This window comes from Psittacula echo (genome assembly GCF_963264785.1).
Source record: "Psittacula echo genome assembly, chromosome: 3".
NCBI classification, from domain to species: Eukaryota; Metazoa; Chordata; class Aves; order Psittaciformes; family Psittacidae; genus Psittacula; species Psittacula echo.
In genome coordinates, this window is record NC_137736.1 from 62,277,922 (window position 1) to 62,300,140 (window position 22,219).

Sequence of the window (22,219 nt, forward strand, 5' to 3'; positions counted from 1 at the left end):
TGCAGAATGTGCAGTTAATTCTATACAGAATTTTGACTTGAGACATGGAGATTCCTGAAAGGAAGCCTGTGTTCCAAATCTGAAGACATTGTCAAAAGATTTCAGGAAAATATTTCATGGTTATTTATGTGCTCCAGCTGCAGTTTGGAGAGACTAATTCTGATGCCATTCCTAAGATTGTTCCACCATCTTATTTTATTGCTAGTACACATGAGTGTTGAGAATTACAGGTTTTTCCAAAATGCTCTTTTTCTACAAAACAGACATTGCATGGACAAAAATCAGCTTCTGTACGTGAAGTTTTCGAGAGGCTGACTGATATGCTATGTATTTGCTAAAAGTACAGCCTGAGGACACAGCTATTTAAAATTAAGGAGAAACTTCTGAACAAAGCTGAACTCGCATCTGTTGCATTCCAGCATAGTTCCTAATGGGAGGTAAAGACAAATACCCCATCCTTGATTCCAGTTCCATAAAAAGGGAGAAGGCAGGAGGACTTTGCTTTCTTTTTATTTCAGAGCAACAAAAAAGTGAACTTACAAAGTGAACTATTCTTTGGGTAGTTGTGTGGAGAGCTGAAAGTAGATGGTAGGATTTCTTAATGCAGGGTTTGTTTATGCTTTGGTGCGAAGGACACCAGTATACACTCAAGCAATATAAAATACACTTTCTAGAAGTAGAAGGTCTCCAATGGCAGCCACTCTATTCATTATAAATGTTAAACTGTTATATTTGGCATTTATTAAGGTGTCACAGTTACACTAGCTGGTTTGATTGAGATTCTGGAAATGCTTGTATAAAGACAATGTCTTAAGTACACACACAGTCAGTCTCAGTATCCTGTAAAAAATTCTGTTAATATATTATATAAGGTGTTTGTTTAACATCATTTGGCATACAGCTGATTTCTCTATTGTCATCATAATTAATCCCCATTTGTTCATAAATAGGTGTTCACCTACTGTGTGTATGCATAAAATGCCCATTGACTAACAAATGGGAATACAGTAGTCACTAAGAGAAACAAAATTACCATTTCATAAAATCAAGTTAAGCCTTTTGTTTGCTTCAGAATTCTCAAAATTTCTGTTCAGATTGCCAGTAGGGGATTAATGCAAGTAATAGGTTAGGTCTTTTTACGCTCCATGCATATTAAATCAGTTGAAGCACTGACAAACCACTCTATGTCCATGGAAAAAAATATCAGCAAGCAGCAGCCCTAAGGTAACCTAACCAACAAAGAGCCATTCTTTTTAAGATTTTAAACTCTGATTTTATTGTAATTCTACTTTTCTGTAGTGTCTAATGGAAATATAAACAAGACCACTGCCAGAGGGTTTTATTCAGTTAGTCACTGTTACTGTACAAGGACAAGATTTCTATCTTAAGCACTACTGCTCACTGAAGTTGGCTACTCTTGCCAGACCCTTGCCTCTGGGGGTTTTGATGGCTAGCTTTTTCTGTTCTGTTTTTAAAAACAAATGGAAATAAACAGCTCGCATAAATGCATACTTTTGCCTTTTTAAATCGTATTTTAGTTACGCTGCAGAGGGCGAGTAAGTTGATGCTGAACAGAAATGAATGTGGAATATTGGTATACCTATTTTATTTGTTTTAGGCAAATACTACTAACTTTGTACATCACATGAATAGTGGTAGATACTGGTTAAGTAAAAGCAAATGGTATGCTTTGTGAAAACAGTGGTAAACGAGTGTGTAATGAATGTCATATGTTTTTCTGAATTGTTTTAGCAAACCTTTAGTTATTTAAGAAGAAAGATGTCCTGTAAGTCTGTCTTCTAAGCAGTGGAAGTTCAACAAAGATTGTAGTGATGCACAACAATTTCCAAATTCAGTGGTTAATAAAATGCTTATTTAGGCTATGTAAAATGTATTCTACTGCCACTACAACCACTGCTTTTAGACTTCTAGAGAAAACTGTGTAGAAACTGAGATTCTGAGTGTATAAAACTTTGCTTTGTCCAGCTGCTTTAAGTAAAATTTCCATGCTTGGTCTGTTAACGTATTTTCAGAAAGATAAATGTTGTGATTTCCTCTAGAAGTCACAGCACATGAAATTTTGGGGAAAATCACTGTGTATATAAAGGTGGTCTTTACACTAGAGTAGTTCTGGTAAGTTATGATAAATGCGTACCATAAAAACTAAACTGAAGGAGAAAATTCACTTATTCTGATACAGTAGAGTGCACTTAAGTATGAGGCTTGACTTTTCCTGAGGATTCCTATGGAAATGATGTGCTTTTCAGCATAGCACATATATGTCATTCTTACTGGTTTTGTTGCCCACTCTAAAAAAGTTCTGCTGATTTTTCCCTATGGGAAAGTACCTAAGAAGTATTTCCATGATGCTTTTTGTGGGAAAAAAACCTACATATATGATCTTTCTGTTTTTTTCAGAGAGCTATTGCCTATCTCTTTCCTTCTGGCTTATTTGACAAACAAGCCAGGCCCATGATGAAGGTAGGATTTTTCCAGTTACATTTCTAAATAACTGTAGCATTATTTTAAGTAACTTTTCTCTTTTGCTGATGTTTGTTTATTTGTTCACAGCATCCTACTGAATTTTTTCCAGAGCAGAGGAGTAAGTGTTCATAGTTTGTTCTTTTATAATTTTTATTGTTGTTGTTGTTATTATTATTATTTAGAATTTTTGCATATGTATAATTTCTTATTTTCACAGATTTACTTTTTTTCCAATGTTCCTAATAACTGCTAAGACACAAGCAGCAAAAGCCTGATCTGATACTCTAGTTTTCAGGACAAAACGTACTGCTAGGTTCTGGAATACCAGTGTTCTTTTCAGACATCCTGTTAACTGACTATAGATAAATGTTTTTTGTTGTTTAAAAATCAACAATAGGTAGGATGACGTGCAGAATTTGTTGAAGTCATGGGAAAACCTTTTGTTGAAGTCAGTAGCTTTTTGTCAAAGCTGTCTATCATAGGCATAAAATATTCATTAATACTATTTTAAACCAAAGTTTTCCTGGTAACTTCATTGCTCCAAAAGCTTAGAAATTACAGCTTTGAAATTGCCAATTGAGAGAATAGGAAGAGTGGAAACTCTCCCGGGTCATGCCTCTGGTTTGACCTGAAAGTTTTAAGTCTGGACGTCTGTACTGTCTTTGGCCTTGCTCCATACATGCCTTGTGAAGTCCCAGTTGTCAGTGATATGCCAGTGTGTTGGTCAGTGAGAATTTCACTGAAACTGCCAAATGAATTTGACATAGAGTTGTGTCAAAACCTGTTGGTCACTTTTTACTCAAGTTTAGTATGAACTAGTAGCATGGGTGTGAAATTCTAAATTCACTGAACTACATGAAATGTAGTTCATTTCATCAAATGAAACTCTACGTTCATTGAATTCTACATTCACTACAAGTCTCGAATGGACACATCTGATTATCAGTGGATAATATACAGTGGATATCTTAGTATTCTCTATCCTTTTCCTGTTTGTGGAATTAATTGATACTTGATATTTCTGACGCTTTGTGTGTCTTTTAGAAAGCTAAATTATCTGAAATTTTTGAATTTCAGATTTCAAATGGTGTCATGCATTATTTTATAATTTCATAGTATTATGAAGTGAAAAGTAGGAAGCAAAAAGGTAGGAGGGAGTTAGTCATTATGCAATTTCAAAAATCCGAGGGCTGTTTTACAGTAGAACTAAACTACTATTCTTTATGTTCTCGGGACTAAAGAATTCTTTGAAATACTAGCGGTGTCCTGAGGAGTGTAAAGACTAATTAGTATTAATGTGTGTATTTGTATTTATAGCTAAAAGTAACGCTTGCAATTAAGTATTTATTTTAAGGCAGCTTTGTCTTGTTTATGCATTACATCTTTGATAACTTTAAAGTACAAAAATGTAAATTTATATTTCAGAATATTACCTGAACAGTAATTTCAAAAAAATAGACTTTCATGGAAAGTCTGTTTCACTGTATACATGGAAATTCACATATTCCACTACTAATATGTGTGGATAAAAGCCTCTTGTATTCTTTCTATTCTAATATGTTTGCATCTTTGCATTCAGCTTCTGCCGTATTATGTTTTAACATTCTAATGCAATACATGGTTCTTGGAGTCTTATCCTTGTCTGTAGCTTGTAGGTAGCTTCATTTGAACTTCAGTGGATAAAGTGTCTAGGACTTTCTGTGCATTTCAGTTTGTAAAGAGCTGTCAGGTTATTTTTGTCATTTTAACAGGAAAATGTCTTTTTCATGTTATTTTTTTTTTCCCTGTAAGTTGATTTTTTTTTTCCTTAAATAACTTTTTTTTTTTTTTTTAATTAACAAAATAAAATGGATGGGCTGAATTATATGCAATGATGCAATGTACTTTTTCTTGCTGAATGAATTATACAAACTATAGGGTCGGTCTTCGTATTTACATATTCCAAGTGTATCAACATGAACAAGTTCTAAAATCACCCAGTTCTGATACAGTTGTGTTACCTGCAAAAGACAATTGTATGAATACTTGGTTTAGTTTAGAAGGATTATACTAAAAAGAAATTTGCTCTGCGTTTAAAGCACCATTTTTCTAGAGCTGTTAATCTTTCACAGTCATTATGTAGATTTCAGTTGTCTCTTAATTTATATTTCTTTCTATCCTAAAATGGATAGTTCTATCTGTAACACCAACTATACAGTCTTTGAAAGTTTATTTAGGATGTACATGAGGGATTCCCTTGTGTTAAACGATATTTAGAAACATTATATTAAATATTTGGTTATAATTGCAGATGGAGATTGCTTTTTAACAAGCTAGTCTAAATCATTAGATTTCCAGACAGGTTGAACACCTGTAAAATGTCTTTGTTCTCTGGTATTTAAAAAGGTAATAGGTACTATGAAAGAGGTTTATAACTGCAATTAAATAGAGAGGATTTTATTTAGTGAGTGTATATTGCTTTCTTGTCTAATCTTGCTTTTCATTAGAAATCCAGTGGGGAGAAGATGGCCGACCATTTCACTTTCTCTTTTATACTGGCAAGCAGGCATATTATTCATTAATGCATGTAAGTATGTTATAATCTGTGATAAGTAATGTTAGATCCCAGTCAAGTATGTGTTATTCTAGAGATGCGTATCAGGTGCTACTGAGTTTACTTACGTTTTCGCAGTAGGCCTTAATATCATCACTTAAGCTAAATGAAATGTATATTTTTATGTCACAATATCCATTATTAGTGGCGTTTTTATATCACATTTAAGAGAGCAGACTACATAATAGTTCTCACTGTTAATTTTTGGTTTATTTTACAGTTCTAGCTTGGACTAGGTTCGGATAGTCCACATGCTTTCTTGTAGGCGATATCTGGTTAGCAGTGGTGAATGCATATGCAACAAAAATGCCTAGTTTTAGGAAAATTCAGCATAGAATAGAAAATAGTTTGTTTTAGTTTGTGGTTTTCTTTTTGTGGGTTTTTTTTTCCCCCCTTGAAGGGCAAAGCTGTAGGAAATGCTATTTGTGCTGACATTCAGTGTGAAGAAAATTTGCATTTAAACTGCTTAATTGATTTTTCTAAGACTCTTCCATTCATGCAAACTTAAGGCTTTTTCTGATTAGCGTGGTTCCAGGAGTAAAGGATCTGCATCTGTTTACCTATATGAAAAAAGCTGTAAGTAATAGAACATCACTAGACCCTGAGTCTTAATGTGAATTATGAACAGACTTTTCATATCTATGACCATCAATGATGCCAGCATTTTCTTTCTCTTTAGAAGAGTTTATAGAAAGATGTGAATGTTTCTTTCATGTATGTAGAGAAGACGAAAGAATTTATAATGTATGCCGAAAGATTTAATTGGACAATCATGTCAGATTTTGTTTCCTCATTAGATAGCCTTAGAAAGTTATTTCTGTGGTGAGTCTGTTATCAAAAAAATAAGCTTCATATTCTCAAATTCAGTGCACAGCTTTACTGAGTGTAGTGTTTTTACTGGAATTATCTGATATTTATTTGCATTCTGCCTACCCAAAGGACAAAATCCCCACTTGTCAGGTACATTTATTTCTTTGGGAGAATAAAACCCACCCCCGAGTCCCTCAACCCACCCTTTTTTTTCTTGTTGTTGACCTTGGGCAAATGAGCTTCTTGCCCTGGCAGAAATGAAATGAATGATAAATGTAGAGTGTGTCTTTGCTGAGTAATGGAGCTGCAGTATAGGCTTTCCACAGAGGTTTTCTCCTGCACAGCCTGAGGCAGCCCGAGGACCCCTGCTGTTCATTTAAATAGGTATGTCAAATCTGCCTCGAAACGCCGCTGGTTTGATCTGTGGTAATATTTGTGAAGGTTCCATATGGACTTGAGCCCCCTGCAGTGCTAAGAAATAATGTACAACGCTTCATGGTGCAGACGCAAATTTTCTCTGAAAAGGGATGCAATGCTGCGTTTTAGCTGTCGGAGAGGATGATGGAGCTGACGCGCTAGGCCTGTCAACTTGTTACACGGATGGGTTGCACGCAGCAAGGCTGTGGAAAATCTGTGCCTTTTAACTTTTCTACTTAATCACGGTTGTAGCATTGCCTTTAGACTGTATGCTACATTAATTCTCTTCCTGCCTTCTGCCTTTCATCCCAAGTTTCACGGAAAAAAAGTAAAGCATGCAGGTCTTGTAGAGGAGCCTTATCAAACAGCTGTCATCTGACAAGCCATTTGCATTTGTTTTGGCTGAAACAGAGCAACCCAAGGGCAAGATGTTTTGTTGCATTCCATCATAATGAAGAAATTACAAATTTTACAAGGAGCACGAGTTTATTTTTAGCTCTTCCTAGCAGTTAGAAAGGGTATGCAAGCTTGCCTTGGAAATCTGTAACAGAATAGTGTGCATCTTGTTCATAACAGTATGGCAACCATCTTTAAACAAATGGGTTTGACAATGCATTTTTCATTAGTATAGGATACTTGAGTGTTCTACTGTTTCTGAATTTTTTTTCATTAAGTAGGCTTTTATAAATCTAAATCCTTTAAGTGAGGTCTAACAGGGCTTTTTTTTAAGTCAGCCAAATGAAAGCTGAAATCTGCATGAAATTCCCAACATTGTTTTAACCTCTTATTAGACTAATGTGTATTTAACAAAATGTATTTTTAAGTCTCAAAGCTAATTAATTTGGCTAGGGAAAAAAAGGGGATGTGTGTTAATACAGTCTAGTGTAAGTAATCAATCCCATTTGAGGATGTCTTTTAAATTGCTATATTACGCCTAATAAATCGGATAAACATAGTATTTAGCTTAAACTAGTATGCTATTAATTACTGCATAGAGTTATGTGGAACTTGAATTTTATGAATTGCTTGTAATGTAACTGATCACAGCATTATTTGTTTAATTAATGCTAATAAATAATATTATACATTTACTAAATATAAACTGTGTATATTTGCGTGTATTATATCTGCTGATATATGTTGTTATGCTTTGACTATTAAGTGAATTTTCATAAAGGATATTTGCTTTATACTCCATTGTTGTCTTTGTTCTGCCTGTTGAATAAAGTTTAGCCACAGGGAAAAGGACAATTTTTTTTTTTTTGATACACAAAATAATTTTTATTGCATGAAACACCATTTCACAAATGTTTGATACTGTATTTGATCATCGCTTAAGAGTTTTTCAGAGTAATATATTTCTAATGTGCAGAACAAGACCAAATGGTTTCTCAATACCATTTTGTCTAACAAAGTAGTAATTTTATGTAATAGTGTTTCTTGTACTTTTTTGGAAATATCAAAGGTTCATCAGAGGCAAATGCTGTAACAGCAGAGCATTTAAAGTCTTAAAAAAAACCCCAACAAGCAACCCCACAAAAAAAAAAACCAAACTAAAAACCCCCCAAGTATATGCTGAAGTTAAAACCACATAAGAAAAAGGCGAATTGATGTAAAATATCATCTGCAGCATATTTTAACCAAAATGTTAAGATATTTTTTATAATAAAAATCTATCCTCCTAAGGTTTCATTTGCTAATTTCCTCTTTTTTTTATGCACAGTAAAATAAGATTTTATTTTGAGAAAGCATCCTTCTAGGTATGTGAAATTTGATCTCTCTATTATAAATGGAAGCATTTCAGTATATAGACAATCTTGTAAAATCAGCTATTTTGATTGTGTAATAGCTGAGTTTACAAGGCACACAGATGTGTACATTCATGAATTGGACTATTGAATTCTAAAGTGATTTAGTAGAATCTTCACCTGTCAGCTTTGAAAAAGCAAGTGTATCTTCAGAAGCTTTCTTTAGCCATTGGGGAGTGAAGATTTGTCAGATAAATTATTAGGCGTTACATGTGATTCCTATTTTGCAAAGGCTCATCCAGCGTACTTTACTTCACACGTGAGTGGTCCTTTTAGTTTGTTGACTTCATCTTTATACAGAGATTAAATACATGCATTAATTTATTTTTTTTTTTTAGTACTTGAGGCCAAAATTCTGTTTCATAAGAGATGCAAGTCCACTTTCAGTGCCAGAAATATACAGGAAATTATATTTAGTGGTTTTCTTACACTTGGAAGTATTTTAAAATGCTACTTTTTAATGTCATTTGACTTAATTTCCTGTGTAAAAGGTTTTCTGTAGGAATGGGCATAATTACTGTAATTTAACAAGGACAGTTGAAAGAGATCATTGTAATTCTTAGAAGTGCACATTCTTGGAACTTAAATGGACTGTGGAGTGTTGCTATTCTTTGGGAATACCTAGGGAGGATCTTCAGGAAAGTCTTGTTCCACCTGTTCTAAAGCTTGCTTTTTCATTTTGACAACAAATTCCTGAGACTGAAAACTAGTGGATAGCAAACCATATCTCATTTTATTTGCCTGTGTTTATTGGTAGTTTCTGAGTATGATGACAAAATCCTTACCTGAAAATCCTTCAGTTGCTGTTCAGAAGCAATTCTGACTGTAGTCAGTCTGTCCCAAGGTAACAGATGTGATTCTTTCTCTCTGCCCTTTTTTAAAGAACAGCTGTGTTTTTATTGAGCTCCTGGTTCATATATTTTTCTGCTGACCATTCTAGTACCTAAATGTATATGCTGGAGCGTAGTGAAGGTGGTGGCTATTTGAGGGGGCAGACTGCTTTTGCCAGTTAGGAAGGTGACACGCACTGCCTTACAAAGGCAAGAGGTAAGCTGGGAGACTAGCACCAAAGTGAGAAACTTCCTTATACATGAGACCTAGTAACCCAGTACCTCTTCTGATCATCTAACAGCAGAATGTTGTCTTCATGCCCGGTTTGACTGCTGCCAAATGCAGAAACTCGTGGAGCTTGGAGGAATCTCTAAGCCTGTTCCAAGCAGCTGAGGGACAGCCACAGCACTCTTTCCCCTTCCCTCCTTCTACAGTCCCAAGCAGAACCTTCCGTACTGATTCTTTCTCATGTCTAACTACAGGTGCCTAAAAATTGCCTGGTGTCAGGCACATCTCATGCCCTCTAACCCAAATCATGTTTGTGCTTTTAATGTATAGGCAGTAATTTTTGCAGCTTAATAGTCAGCTCTGAATGGAGACGTTAAGATTATTAGTGATGTGACATGCATCTTGCCCACAGTGATGCTGCAGTGTCTTGTTATCTTAGAGATCTACAGCTTATTTATGAGTTTTGGAAGTATTTGAAAATATGATTTATTGTACTCCTTTTTATGTTTCCCGTGTTTGAAGATGGACTTTTTTTAAGTTGAAAAATTTACAGGGTTTCTATCTGATACAGTTATCTCTATAAAAAATAAAAGATTTCTGAAAGGCATGCTACTATGATGAGAGGCTGTCTGAAAAGTAGACAATTTTGTGCTTCAGGATTTTATACTGTAGTTATTCCAAAAGTGCTTTTGTTCCACTGTGCTGTTAAAAATGTCACCAATGGCCAGCATCAAAGACTTCAGTGAGTTGTCCTATTTAAATGCTTTGAGTGCTGCTCAGATACCAATCTGTTCTCAGTTCATACACTTACAGTACAAATATTTTTAGTCTATGTGCGGGTGTATTATTATATTAGTGGATAAATCAGCTTGAACAGTAGGTGTTTATAACTAAGCAAGGGGGTTTTGTCTTGGCTTTTTCTTTTTAAATGCAAACTGATGCAGGAATTTCATTGCATCCTTTGCACATCCCAGTATTATGTTAAGAACTAATGTTTCATTGATTAACTTCTGAGCTAATGTTTCTTCTTTTACTGCTTTTTGTAAGTAATACAAAGAAAAAAACCCTAACAATTGTTTCTTTTCCTTTCTAATTCTCGCACCTTAGTTTTTGTCTAGTAATTGCTTATTAATCATTATATTAATAAGGTATATGATAGTGATAATAAGCTCTCTATTTTCGCTTGTTAATGGAAGTAAACTATTTGACAAATAAGTACTTCATTGTAGTACAGCAATCCTGTTTTGTTTCAGTATCACTTAAAATTATTTCTCCAAATACTCCTATTAAACTTGTGATTTGAATCAGTGTTGTAGTTCAGAGTATTAGATGTTGTATTTCAGAACCAGGTAGTCTCTGAAAGTTTCTTAACTTGGAAAAACCCCTGAAAATACTTAATTAAAAATGTGTTTCTTCTGTGATACTTTCAGTGTGAATTTCTGGACTATTTTTTTTCCTTTTGTTTTTCTGAAGTGGTAAATGGCTGTCACGGCATTGTTTGAAAATAATAGCATAGACAAGAATTTTGAGGGGAAAAAAGTAATAAAAATTCAGAATAAATATATCTGTAACATTTGAAAGAACAGAAATTCTGATTATGGTAAATATACAACTTTGTGTGTCCCTATAGACATGCCTGGGGAAGAGGGAGTTTTGACTGATACAGACCACCAATAAAGCTCACACTCTAAATGTACAAAACTCTAACCAAATTAAACCTTGTCAGTATTTTAAGGAAATCAAACTAAACTGTAGATGCAGTGATGAAATTATTGTGCAGTATATCCATTATAAGGAATCTAGTTCTGTATACAGTTGAGAATTTTTTTTTAACAAGCATATGATCATTTGTTGAAAAATAGCTGTATTAAAAATTAATTATTTTGACCTGCCTATGAAGATACTATATATACACTGTCTAAATTTTTACTGGTTTAGATTTAACTTGCTGTATTCTTTGTCAACAGCTCTGCTTGTTTTCCAACCCCTGCATTTTTAAGTGTTTGGAGAGTAAAACCACATAAGCATGTGTTTTAAATAACGAAATTTAAATATTAAATGGAAAAATGCATTTAAGTACTTTTTCCATATGCATTTTAGGACACATATGAAAAATTGCTGAACGTTCAGAAGTATGAAGATGAACTGAAAGCTCAAGACTTTCCTCCTCAGAAGGAAAAAAAGTAAGTTTTCAGTTAGACTGAATATTGATTAAAATGTTTCAATATGTTGTTTTAGCACTTGTGGGTCTCCATGCTACCTGCCTTTTATTCCACAAGAACATTTTCAGACTTTTTCTCTATTCCTTGCCTAATATTTGCATGATAATTTCAGGTTGAAAAGCCTGACCTGTAGTATGTATATGTGCAGTGCTTGCTTCTCACTCTTTGAATAGGCACACCCCTCACCCCCCACCTCCATTTCTCTTGCTCTGTAATATCTTTCTGCTCTTTTCAATATTCTCTCCTATATAAAATTTTTATTTGAAAATGAGTATATCCAGAATTCTATTCTTTTGTAGATGAAGTTTTCTAATTATTTCTGTATTAAAGATTTTTGAAAAAGGAGATAATTTCTTTGCAATAAAATAAGGCTTTTAAAAATACCTAAGAAGTTGTTTATCTGTTGGAAAAATCCTAAGGCCGATGGCTCTTTCATTAATAACACCTCTTGAACGTTTTTACTTACAAATATTTAACTTGAAGAGTATCAAAATACTTAATCTCACTATTTTTCTTCTAATGGCTTTGAACAGGTAAATCATCAAAAACTATAGTAATTTTAGGAAAGTTTATTTGATTGGGGTCATTTAAATACCATCATTATTAGTAACTGAATTTAGTTTAACTTATTTTTCCTCTTTAACTTCTGTGGTAGGCACAGGGAGCTCTTCAGCTAGTTAGCCAATGGTCAGAAAAAATACATGTCAACCAGAAGAAGCTATGGAAGATGCTGCAGTTGTTTGTTTCTTAGTGCATACAGTCAGCATTGTCTTTGAACTGGGCATATGCTTTAAGAACTGTTTGCTTCTCTTAGGCTATATTCTTCATTTTCTATTTTGAGGGGTTTTTGCAAGGATTTTATGATATTAAAATATTAATATAAATATTAAAATAAGGAGGTATTTAAAAGAAATGGATACAGCTAGAAAGTTTTGATTTTGGCATTTATTGCTTTTTCTGTGTAGTTAGTTTTTCACTGTTCAAGTTGTTTTTATCTTTGTTCGTGCTGTGTGATTCCTAGCTGGATTTATGTGCTGTTCCAGTTGCACATCATGTTGGCTTATCATTTGTTAATTTCAGCCATTTGTTATTTATGTTAGAAAGGATTAATTTGCTGAGATTATTTCAATTTCTTAAGTAACAGAAGTTCATGTTTCTTCATGATACAAATAGTGTCCTATGACCCACATAATGTTTTATCATAGATTCATGTTAGCTTCCGAGCAGACAAGGAAATGAATTTAGTTTCTTGGTGTATGCTGCTGAAAAATAACCTGACTCCTTACAGAGCTCAGCCAGTGGATTTACTGATGTGAAAAATGACCTAAAGCCAGTCAGAGATGAAAGGTGTTTTCCCTGTTAGGTTTGTAAAAGCTCAGAGAATTTAAAGGATTTTTGAGACTTATTTTCCACACTGGATATGGTACTTCCTCTGAGATTAGTTTGGATAATTCATCTCTGAAGTACAGCTGAAGGCTTGGTGGGAAGGGCTATTTTGTTTTTCTTTCTCCCTAGAAAATGATCTATTGTGGATCCATTCTACAATACTAACTGTAGGGTTAGGACCTGATCTTGAAGTACTTTAAATTTACAGCTTTTCACATGTAAGAAATTTCACTGACTTCACTGGAAGTAGTGATATGTAAATGTAAGTATATACTTGAGTCTGTCAGGATTGGAAGCTTTTTAAAATTATTGTTAAACCCAGCATCATTTCTAAACAAACGTTTCTCGTACCCTGACTCAGAAAAGCGTTAAAATATATACTTAAGAAGAAGTACTACTTAAAATCAACCTTCAGAAGGAGTGCTTTCTGAATCACAGCTTCCTTAATGCTGCTGAAAACATTCATTAAGATTGTTTCTAAAAAACCTGAAGAGGAAAGAAACTATTTGCAACTTTGCCTGAAATTTAGCTGATAATCTCGGCATATATATTTATGGTGGCATTCTGTTTAGTTGGTCACTTTGTATCGTAGGTATTTCGTAAAGATTTATGTCAAGCATTGTTTTTTCTTTGTGTTAGCACCTCCATATAAGGCTATATTCTTAGAAATTTCTGCTTTTGCTATCATCAGTGCAGTTTCTGACCAGGTCAAGATTACACAGTAGGCAGCATACAGTGTGTCACTGCTGCAGTGGTACTTTGACTATGCTTAGTGCTAGTGGAGTTTTTTGTATTGATTGGAAGAGTAAATACCGGGGCAAAATTCTGTTAATTTAGAATCTGATTTTTCACATTCTGCCTTTGATTTTGTTCTTTGCTGCTTGTAAGCCAAACTTTTCCTAGCAGCAGCCCTTTAAAACTAAGTCCTAAGTTATGGGGAAAATTGTTCATTATTACAGTATTACTCTAGCTCAATCTTGGACTTCAATAATATGAATAATGCATAACTGATACTCTTAATTTTCATGTGGTTAATTCAGTACATGAAGTTACTTCCTTGTCAAAAGTCAGATTTTTTTAAAATCAGTGTAGGCTTTCTTATGTTTACTATAGGAATGTGATCAGTATTCATTTATACTGGAAAATGTATTTCTGAAGGAAGACTGACTTATATGCGGTCCTTTGTGATGTAACTCTAATTGCATGGTTAATTAAAGGGAGAATATATGTGATATTTTAAACAGAAACCTGGCTGGCAGCAGATGGCTGACTAAGATTGAATTGGAAGAAATGTTGTTAGAAAAACTGTCAGATAATGATGTAAGTAATTAATCTTTCTAATCTTAAGGAGGCTTGTGTCTTAAAAATATGAACTCTGGGTGCGTTTTTGGATGCTGAATAGGTACTGTGCAGAACAGAAGCAGGTGCTCTTCAAAAGAATTCTCTTTCTCATAAAGTCTGTATATGCTCACAGCACTGTCACATTCATGTTTTCAAGAAAAGTGAGCTGTGTTGCTTTTTTATCTAGCACAGTACACAACTATTAAGGATTTTCCATTGTTAACTAACATAGTTCAGATTTTCTCCTGGTAACATTGTAAGGCCTAGGGCACTTTTCCTTGTCATCTAATCATGTAGTCAGAAGTGTGGTAACACTTTATAATAGACGTAAATGATCATTTATTCTAGTTACAGATGAAAGACAGAGCTAAAACCTCTGTTGCTTATTGTAGAGGAGGGGTAAATGTTGAAGATGGGAAAGAAACATGCTGTTTTTCTCTAATGGTAAACCTGCACAGAATCAAATACCAAAACCAAGATACAGAGCTATACAGACCTATGGTATGATACAGTAATCTGGTTATATTCTCCTTGATATGAATATATGGTGGGAGAGGGGAGGGCTTTGCAGTTTCCCAGGATCTGCAAACTCTATCACTGTCTAGATCTGTAGTCCTTCTTTACATATATCTCTGGGAATAAGACTGTATACATCCTGATAGTTGTATACTTTTTCTCAGAGCTTTTTCCTACAGTCCCCTAAATAGCATTAATTTTTTTAACAGCAGGTTCAGTCTATGGGGTGAGCTTCAGTTTTCTTTTGGAATTTTAAGCTTGAATATGATAGGACCATAGAATATGACACTATTTGTCTAAACATCTCAAGTATTTTCTCACCTAGAAACAGCGTTCTTCAATATCTTCTGTCCTGTGGACAGCATCATTGCAAAAATAGCATAACAGCAGCAAACATGCCCTTTGCTCACTTGTCATCCAGAGCATTAACATGTGATGGCTTCCTTGTCTATGGGCAATGTGAAAAGGTCTCGAGTATATTGTGTTCCATAAGCATTAATTAGAAGTCATTGTTGTAAATTCTCCGTCCTGGGATAGCCAGGAGACTTCCTCTGTCTTGTAACTGCTGCTTCTGTGAGCCATTTCAGTGTTTTCAGTAGCTACTCCATTTGGAATAGCTGCTTTTCTTCTTAGGGTGCCAGGAACTGGTCTAGTTGTACAACCAGTTTAGTGTTCTTCAGTGCTTGGTTTTTGTACATTCTGTAGCTGTAAAAGCAGACTGCACTAAACTTAAAAAAAAAAAAATAAAAAAGAAGAATCCTGAAAACCCCCAACAAACAAAAAACCCCAAACCCCAACAACCCCCCCACCCCAAAACCAAACCAACAAAAACCAAACAGAAACCTCCCAAAACAAACCCAGAGCTTTTTAACTGGTCTCTCACATGTAAAACCGCAAAGCCTCAGCCTATAGAAAAAAACATGTATTTGAAATGTCTCCGTATGAGCTACCGATCTTACCTGCTCAAATTCTTGTATTCTGCCATTGCAACAAAATTTTCTGTGGTGTTTGCATGATTAAACTAAATCAGAGCTGTTTATATTTTTTTCCCTTTGCACTCTGCAAGTGAACTGTTGGAAGCTTTCTGCATCTGTAGCCTCTACAGTTTTTAAATGTTTATATTTTTGTATTTCTGCTCTTCAAAGGCTTTACCACGTCTGTGTCATATCATTAGAAGCAACTTTCTAAGTGATGTCAGAGTTTAGGGACTACTGCTCAGTTACGAGAAAAGTATTAATTTTGTGCAGAAGGCTCTGGTAATGGAGAGATGAAAAAAACACTTTTAATAGCAGCTTGTAAGTAAAGGTAACTTCAAAAATAAGGTTATGATATCTATATGAGAAATGCGTTTTAGATTATAGCATACCTTTATATCCAGTGAGCAGCTGTCTGGTGCTCCTGCAGTAGCACTTCATAACAGGACATCCCAGCTTTTAGCACAAATGGGTTAACACAGTGGTGTTTACTCTTTAATCACATGTTGAAGAACTTTGGCGGGGGTGTAAGGGGGAAGGAGAACCACACAGTAGCAAAGGATAATTTATTTCAAGAGGTTGCCCTTTAAGTCAAGTATCTCTTGAATTTTTAAATAGCTTGATTGTTCGGTTTTAAAGGAAATCATAAACATTAAAGTAACTCAACTTGAACAGCCAAAGATAGATAGATAGGTATTTCCTGTATATATTATGAAATATAATCATTTAAGAGGTTCAGTTTAGTGCAGTAAAATTATTTCCAAGTCAATGAACATGCTAACTTACTGAAAACGAGGTGAAAATCTTTTCCTTTTGCCATTTTAATGAAACAATAATAAAAGAATGAAGACCCCCTCAATGTTTTCTTTTCAAAAGTGACATGAACTTCATTCTAATACAATAATCCTGTATCACAAAGGGGTTGGTTATGCTTTGAATTAAAGTTTCATTGTTGCCTGAAGAAAGAAATAGGTATCTTTAGTCACACAGAAAATGATGCATGCTGTTCTTTAAATCAGCATGTAGGTGCAAAAGTGTCATCTTGTCAGAAATCATCAATAAAAGTGAAGTAGGAAAGATCAATTATATAAAAATAGAAAGTTTTAGCAAATGCAGTTACACTCGCATCCTTTAATGAAGCCTTGTTGTCCTCAGTATTCAAGGTTTATTCAACTCTTGCAAAAATTGATGACGTTGCCATGTGGTGACATCGAAGAGAAGTATATACAGAAGTTTACCAAAGAAGTTCCTGTGCAGTTACAAAAGGTAGTTGTTGAGCCCTTGAAGTATGATGAGCGAGGAGTGGCCTTCAGCACTGGTGAAGGTAATAATTTCAAGTTGGTTGGTAATGATGCAGAATATTTTTCCCCTTCACACTGCTTCCTTTATAATATGTACAATGCTGCTGAAGGTGTCACTACTTCATTTTATATGCTTACGTGTATATTGCACGTATAATTGTTTATTATGGTTTGGCATACCAAGTTATGACATGGTCTGGTAACAAAGTGGAAATTTTTAGCACAGAGTCTATCAACTGTTAGTTTTATCTGTATTTCTGTACAGTAGTGCCTCTCTAGAGAGGACCCTGTTGTGCTACATGTTGTAGGATACAAAGGGACTCTAATTTCTGGCGAGAGTTTACTTGAACATAAAGGGCAAGGGACTGGAAGAGTACAAACTCATATGGAGAATTCAATGGATGTAACAGTGTTGTTATATGTATATATGTATCATGGATGTAACAGTGGTGTAGAAGTGGCATGCTTAAGCCACTAAGTAACCTATAGCATGACTTTTGTATGCAGTCCAGCAAGGGAGACCTTTGAAGATGCCAAGGCGGCATCTGGATGTTTACAAGCAGCCGACGAAGATACAGAAAAGGAATTCCTAAATTTTTTTAACAAGTGGATGACCAGAGCTAGCTATGGGATGGAGACAGGAATTAGTCATTGTCATCACCAAGACAGAGGTGATGTTAAAGAAAAGCCATGAAGGTTTCTGTCCTCTCAACACAGGTTGCTTATGTTTTTAGTGGAGGGAAGAATGATATATGATATGAGTGATTGCCTAGAAAAAGTAATGTAGCGACAACATGTGTAGGAAAGTCTGACTTGATGGACAAAGCATGTGTGTACGCACACATTTTATGCTGTATGTTCAAGAGAAGCCTTAGAGGTGATGTGTATTCTTAAGCAGTACACAGCAGATGAGAATAAGAAAAAAGGTTGCCGTGAATTTGAGGGCAAAATGGCTAGAGAGCTCTGTTCTAGCTGGATTGGCTTCAAGATGATGTGACAACAAGGAGAGGCTAGAGCTCAAATCTGGGGTTTAATCCAGACTGGTTTTTGGTAGTCTCTTCAGAACAGTAGTTATTGAAGTTTGATAAACATACAACCCATCTTATTTAAGCAACGCTGTAAGAATTTAAGTTCAAGAAGAGTCTTGTGTCCCATCACCCTCCTAAATTGAGAAAAATGTCTAATCTTTTTCATAATTCCTTTATCAGAATGATTCCTTCCTTTGTGCTTCAGAAAATTGGTCTTAGGCTGTAGCACAGAGAATTTATCGTGGTTTAACTTGAAGCTAATGCACTTAGAGAGCTGTTAGTAGTAATTTCTGAGGAAGCTATGCTAAATGATGCATAGGCATTGCTTATATGAGTATAATTAAAATGTTAACTGCTCCCATGTGAGTATCCTTAAACTTCAGTACCTTTCTATGATTTTATAATGTATTTTAATATTACTAGAAAATATACTTACAGTAAACATGGGAGTTCAACAAGCTGTTTATTTTCATATACATGACATCACCAGGTCAAGAAAATGTCCTGACCTACTGAAGTTATGGGAGTTAGAGTGTTACTTTCACTTCCTTCCAACACACACTCCCCACCCCTTTGATAGACATTGAGTACAAATATTGAAAGCTAGTTGTGTATCGCTTGTATTTATTTCCTCCACTTAATTTTTGTTGTTGTTGTTGTTGTTACCTCAGCATCCAAAAAGAAACAGCTGGTACAGTATGAAAGTGTTGAGATTTGCTTAGCTTCCTAGGCACTTGAAGTTCTGTGGAATATTGAAGCCTCATAACAGATTTGGTTTAATTCCTTTAAGGTGCAAGAAAAACTGCAAGAGCTACTGCAGTAGTGTATGACAATGGGAGTGGAAAAGTTACAGTGAATGGACTAGACATTTTACATTACTTCCCAGTGTTGCAGGACAGGTGAGAGCACTATGGAATGCTGTATTCTTACTGTACTTAAGTTATTCCAGCAAAAGTCATGCCATGCAATTATATTTTTAGAGCTGTGTTCCACCACAGAGTTGATGCTTTGTTCTTGTTTTTGTCTTGCTTTTCCTCCTAGTTTTCAGGAGTCAGTAGTGTAAGAACTGATAGGTAAGCCTTGCTCTGTGTTTCTTGTCTCTCCCTTTCTGAAGGGATTTTTCTGATGCAAAAACCAAGAGCACAGATATTTGGGTACCTTAAGTTTTCTTCCCCTCTTGCAGTTTATTTTAAAAATAGGTAAATAATACACAATGTCTTTTAAGTGTTTCTTGAGAGGTTTGCAGATTGTATGTGGCATACAGTAACATAGTGGAAACAAACAAGGTGAGACACTTCATGTGAGGCTTTAGATTTTGGAGGATGAGCACAGTCTAATATAGAGAAGACTTCTCATAAGGCTGACATGAGCTTTCTATCCCTTATGTGATTTTTATTTTATATTGTGGTTTCTGAGCTCAAGAATAAAGTGAGAGATTGCTCAGTTTAAATATCCAGAGCTGAAGGATCTTAGCATTTATACTTTTGTTTCACTAATTAGTTGTAAAATTGAACTTAAAATACTTACTATTGTCAGTTTCTAGCTGCTGAATTCCCGTTGATTTAGTTGATATCAGTAGGAAATTAGAGATAAAAATGTCTTTCTGGATCTCTGCCTGAAAGTTAACTCTATTTTTATATATATATTATGATAAGAAATGTACATAGCATGTAACTTTATATACATGTATACATTTTATTATTATTATTTATTTTTATTTTTAGAGAACAGTTGTTGTTCCCTTTCCAGTTTCTTGACAGAGTTGGAAAACATGATATGGTTTGCACAGTCTCTGGTGGAGGAAGATCAGCACAGGCTGGAGCAATACGTTTAGCCTCTGCAAAAGCCTTAAGAAGCTTTGCGACAGAAAAGGAGGTGGAATTCATGAGGCAAGGTAGGACTGAAATTACCTCAGTATTTCTTAATGTGCTCTGGTAATTAACGGAATTAATATGAGGATCATTAAGGAGCAGATAGTGCAGATTTGAGTAAATAATCCCAGTGAAACCTTGTATATTTTATGAAGAGATCTTCATTTACTTATAAATTGTTTTTGCTTGTTTCATAGCAGCCTTTGTGTATATTTTGAATGACTTCTTGAGCATTCTTTCCATCTGTTCATGACCTCTGTTATGTCTGTTAGCCATCTTATATTGCCAAAACATAGAATTACAACTCATGAATGTGTACTCGCTATAACAAATCTTGATCAGGCATTATTGAGCTATAAGGTATTAAGATTGTATTTTGTTTTACTTGATTAGTTGCATCTTACTGATGTTTAAAAAGTTTTATTCTAGAGGGTTAGCTTTGAAGGGATAGTAATGAGCATAAACTTATTACATGCAACTAACCAGACTGAAAGAGCTTCTTTCCTCTATTGCTTTATTTAGAGGTTACAAGATACCTGGGATAAGATAGAAATTATTTGAGTAACTGCAGTATTTGGTGCTTCTCAGTGATTAGATGCCATACTGCTTCAGCAAATACAGAATTCTCATAATTCAGCTTTTAACTATGCTCTTTCTGTGCTGGCAGGGAGACATACCAGTGTGCATTACTGGCAGAACAATTATGATTGTTTTTCACTCTGTTGCCATCCACGGATGTAAAGCTATCTTCATGCTAGTATGTTTGCAACAAGACATACTGACAAGTATGACTTGCTGGGAATACTCCTGTAAACTGATGCTGTATTGAGCTGGGTGTCTGTAACGACATCAGCATAATTCTGAACATGTTTTGGACGCTGCCAAATATATTTTGGAAACACTAAGTGCACTTTAAAGGAGTGGTCTCCAAAGTGGGGTGTGTGCATCCTGGTGTTGTGCAAGATGCACCATGGGAGTACAGGAAGAAAATACTAGAATTTTGGTAGTCTATATAATTTATAAATTGATAAATACACATATATTGGGGATGCATGCTCAGAAAGTTTGGACACCACTGCTCTAAAGGCTTAAGCAGTATAGATATAAAAGAGTGTTGGATTGTACTGGTTTGTACAGTAAAATGTAAGGAAATTTCAGTTACTGAAGAAAAGTTAAAATGTTAGAGGATCTGGTGAAATTCTGTGCTTTATATTGAATCCTTATCCTTCTAGATATTCCAATTCATATGTGAAGTTATTGGCTGCCTTGGATCCCCCACATGTAATATATCTAATATCAATTAGTAACAGTAAACAAATGTGTGCTTTTCTGTGTTTTGTAGCTGGACTACTAACGTATGACCCACGTGTGAGGGAACGAAAAAAGCCTGGTCAGGAGGGAGCCAGACGGAAATTCACCTGGAAAAAGCGATAAGTCTGAGTATTTAAAGAACAACAGAGTGCTACCAGAATTCCAGAGCATACTGATTTATGATTTAAAACTGTTGTATAAATATATTTAGTAATAAAGATTTGTTTTCCATTATAACAACCACCTTCTCTTTGTTTCAAAAACAACAAGCAACTTTCTTTAAATTTACTTAGAATTGCAGAAAACAGTGGTGTGATTTGCCAAAATGCTACATCTAAAATAGTAGCGTGAATGCCAGCTTTGCGTCTTAGCTCCAGTGAAGTCAGTAATGATTTATGAAACTGTTGGTAGATTGTAACTTCTAAAAATCAGTCTATCTGTTTAATGACCTGACTATTTAAATTCTGGAATTAGGCAGCTCGTAACCAGGTATTTGGACAACTTTGACGTGCCTCTCTTTCTGCCTCATATGTATCTGAGGATAAGTGACAACTTCCCACCTAAGCTGTGGTGAAGTCAGGAAACTAGTGAGAATGGTACTGACAATTGAGGGGATGTTGAGAGAGGAACAGTCACGGAGCATAACCTTTGCCTGTGGAATCAGTTGTCTTCAGGATGCTTCCCCAGGTTAAGTAGAGAGTGATTCAGAGCAATATCTAAATTTAGGTGCTCTGAATCACCCTCTGGAGGAGTCAGTTTTTCTCTTCTTTCCCCAAATGCAGAAAGAGCTTGAAGGGATTAGACTAAAGTTAATCTTTTAGAATACTCTTCCCCATCCCTTAAATCTCAAGGGGCTTGAACAAGGAGGCATGTTCCGAATATGGCTAATGCACAAAGATAGCATCGGACTCTTTGCCAAAAGCAGTCATAACTTTTCTTTTTTTAAATCAGAAGCAGGAGGTGATGACAGTGCTGCCCACCTAATGTCTATAATTGTATCCTTCCAAAATAGAATAGTGGTTAACAGCACTCACCCAGAAGTGCAAGATTTTGGTTTATTGCCAACCCTGGGACAGAGGTCAGATACATAGAGCTTCC

The 22,219-nt window shown here is 35.0% G+C and overlaps 1 protein-coding gene across 3 annotated transcripts in view; it reads left to right on the forward strand.

Moving 5' to 3' along the window:
• The window catches only part of MRPS9 (mitochondrial ribosomal protein S9), a 34,558-nt gene extending 13,197 nt beyond the window's left edge, over positions 1–21,361 (forward strand). The window contains exons 3-11 of one of the 3 annotated variants that reach the window (XR_013956463.1): positions 2,419–2,481; positions 2,572–2,602; positions 4,971–5,050; positions 11,272–11,354; positions 14,024–14,099; positions 16,766–16,934; positions 18,730–18,838; positions 19,689–19,833; positions 21,153–21,361. Coding sequence is in view for 2 of the 3 variants with exons in the window: in XM_080613797.1 (XP_080469923.1) it covers positions 2,419–2,481; positions 2,572–2,602; positions 4,971–5,050; positions 11,272–11,354; positions 14,024–14,099; positions 16,766–16,934; positions 18,730–18,838; positions 19,664–19,833; positions 21,153–21,244 (873 nt within the window). In the remaining variant the exon portion in view is untranslated. Of the gene's footprint in view, positions 1–2,418; positions 2,482–2,571; positions 2,603–4,970; positions 5,051–11,271; positions 11,355–14,023; positions 14,100–16,765; positions 16,935–18,729; positions 18,839–19,663; positions 19,834–21,152 lie in introns of all 3 variants that reach the window. The other 2 variants (XM_080613797.1, XM_080613798.1) reach the window with 2 other exon arrangements.
• Positions 21,362–22,219: the final 858 nt, after the last annotated feature.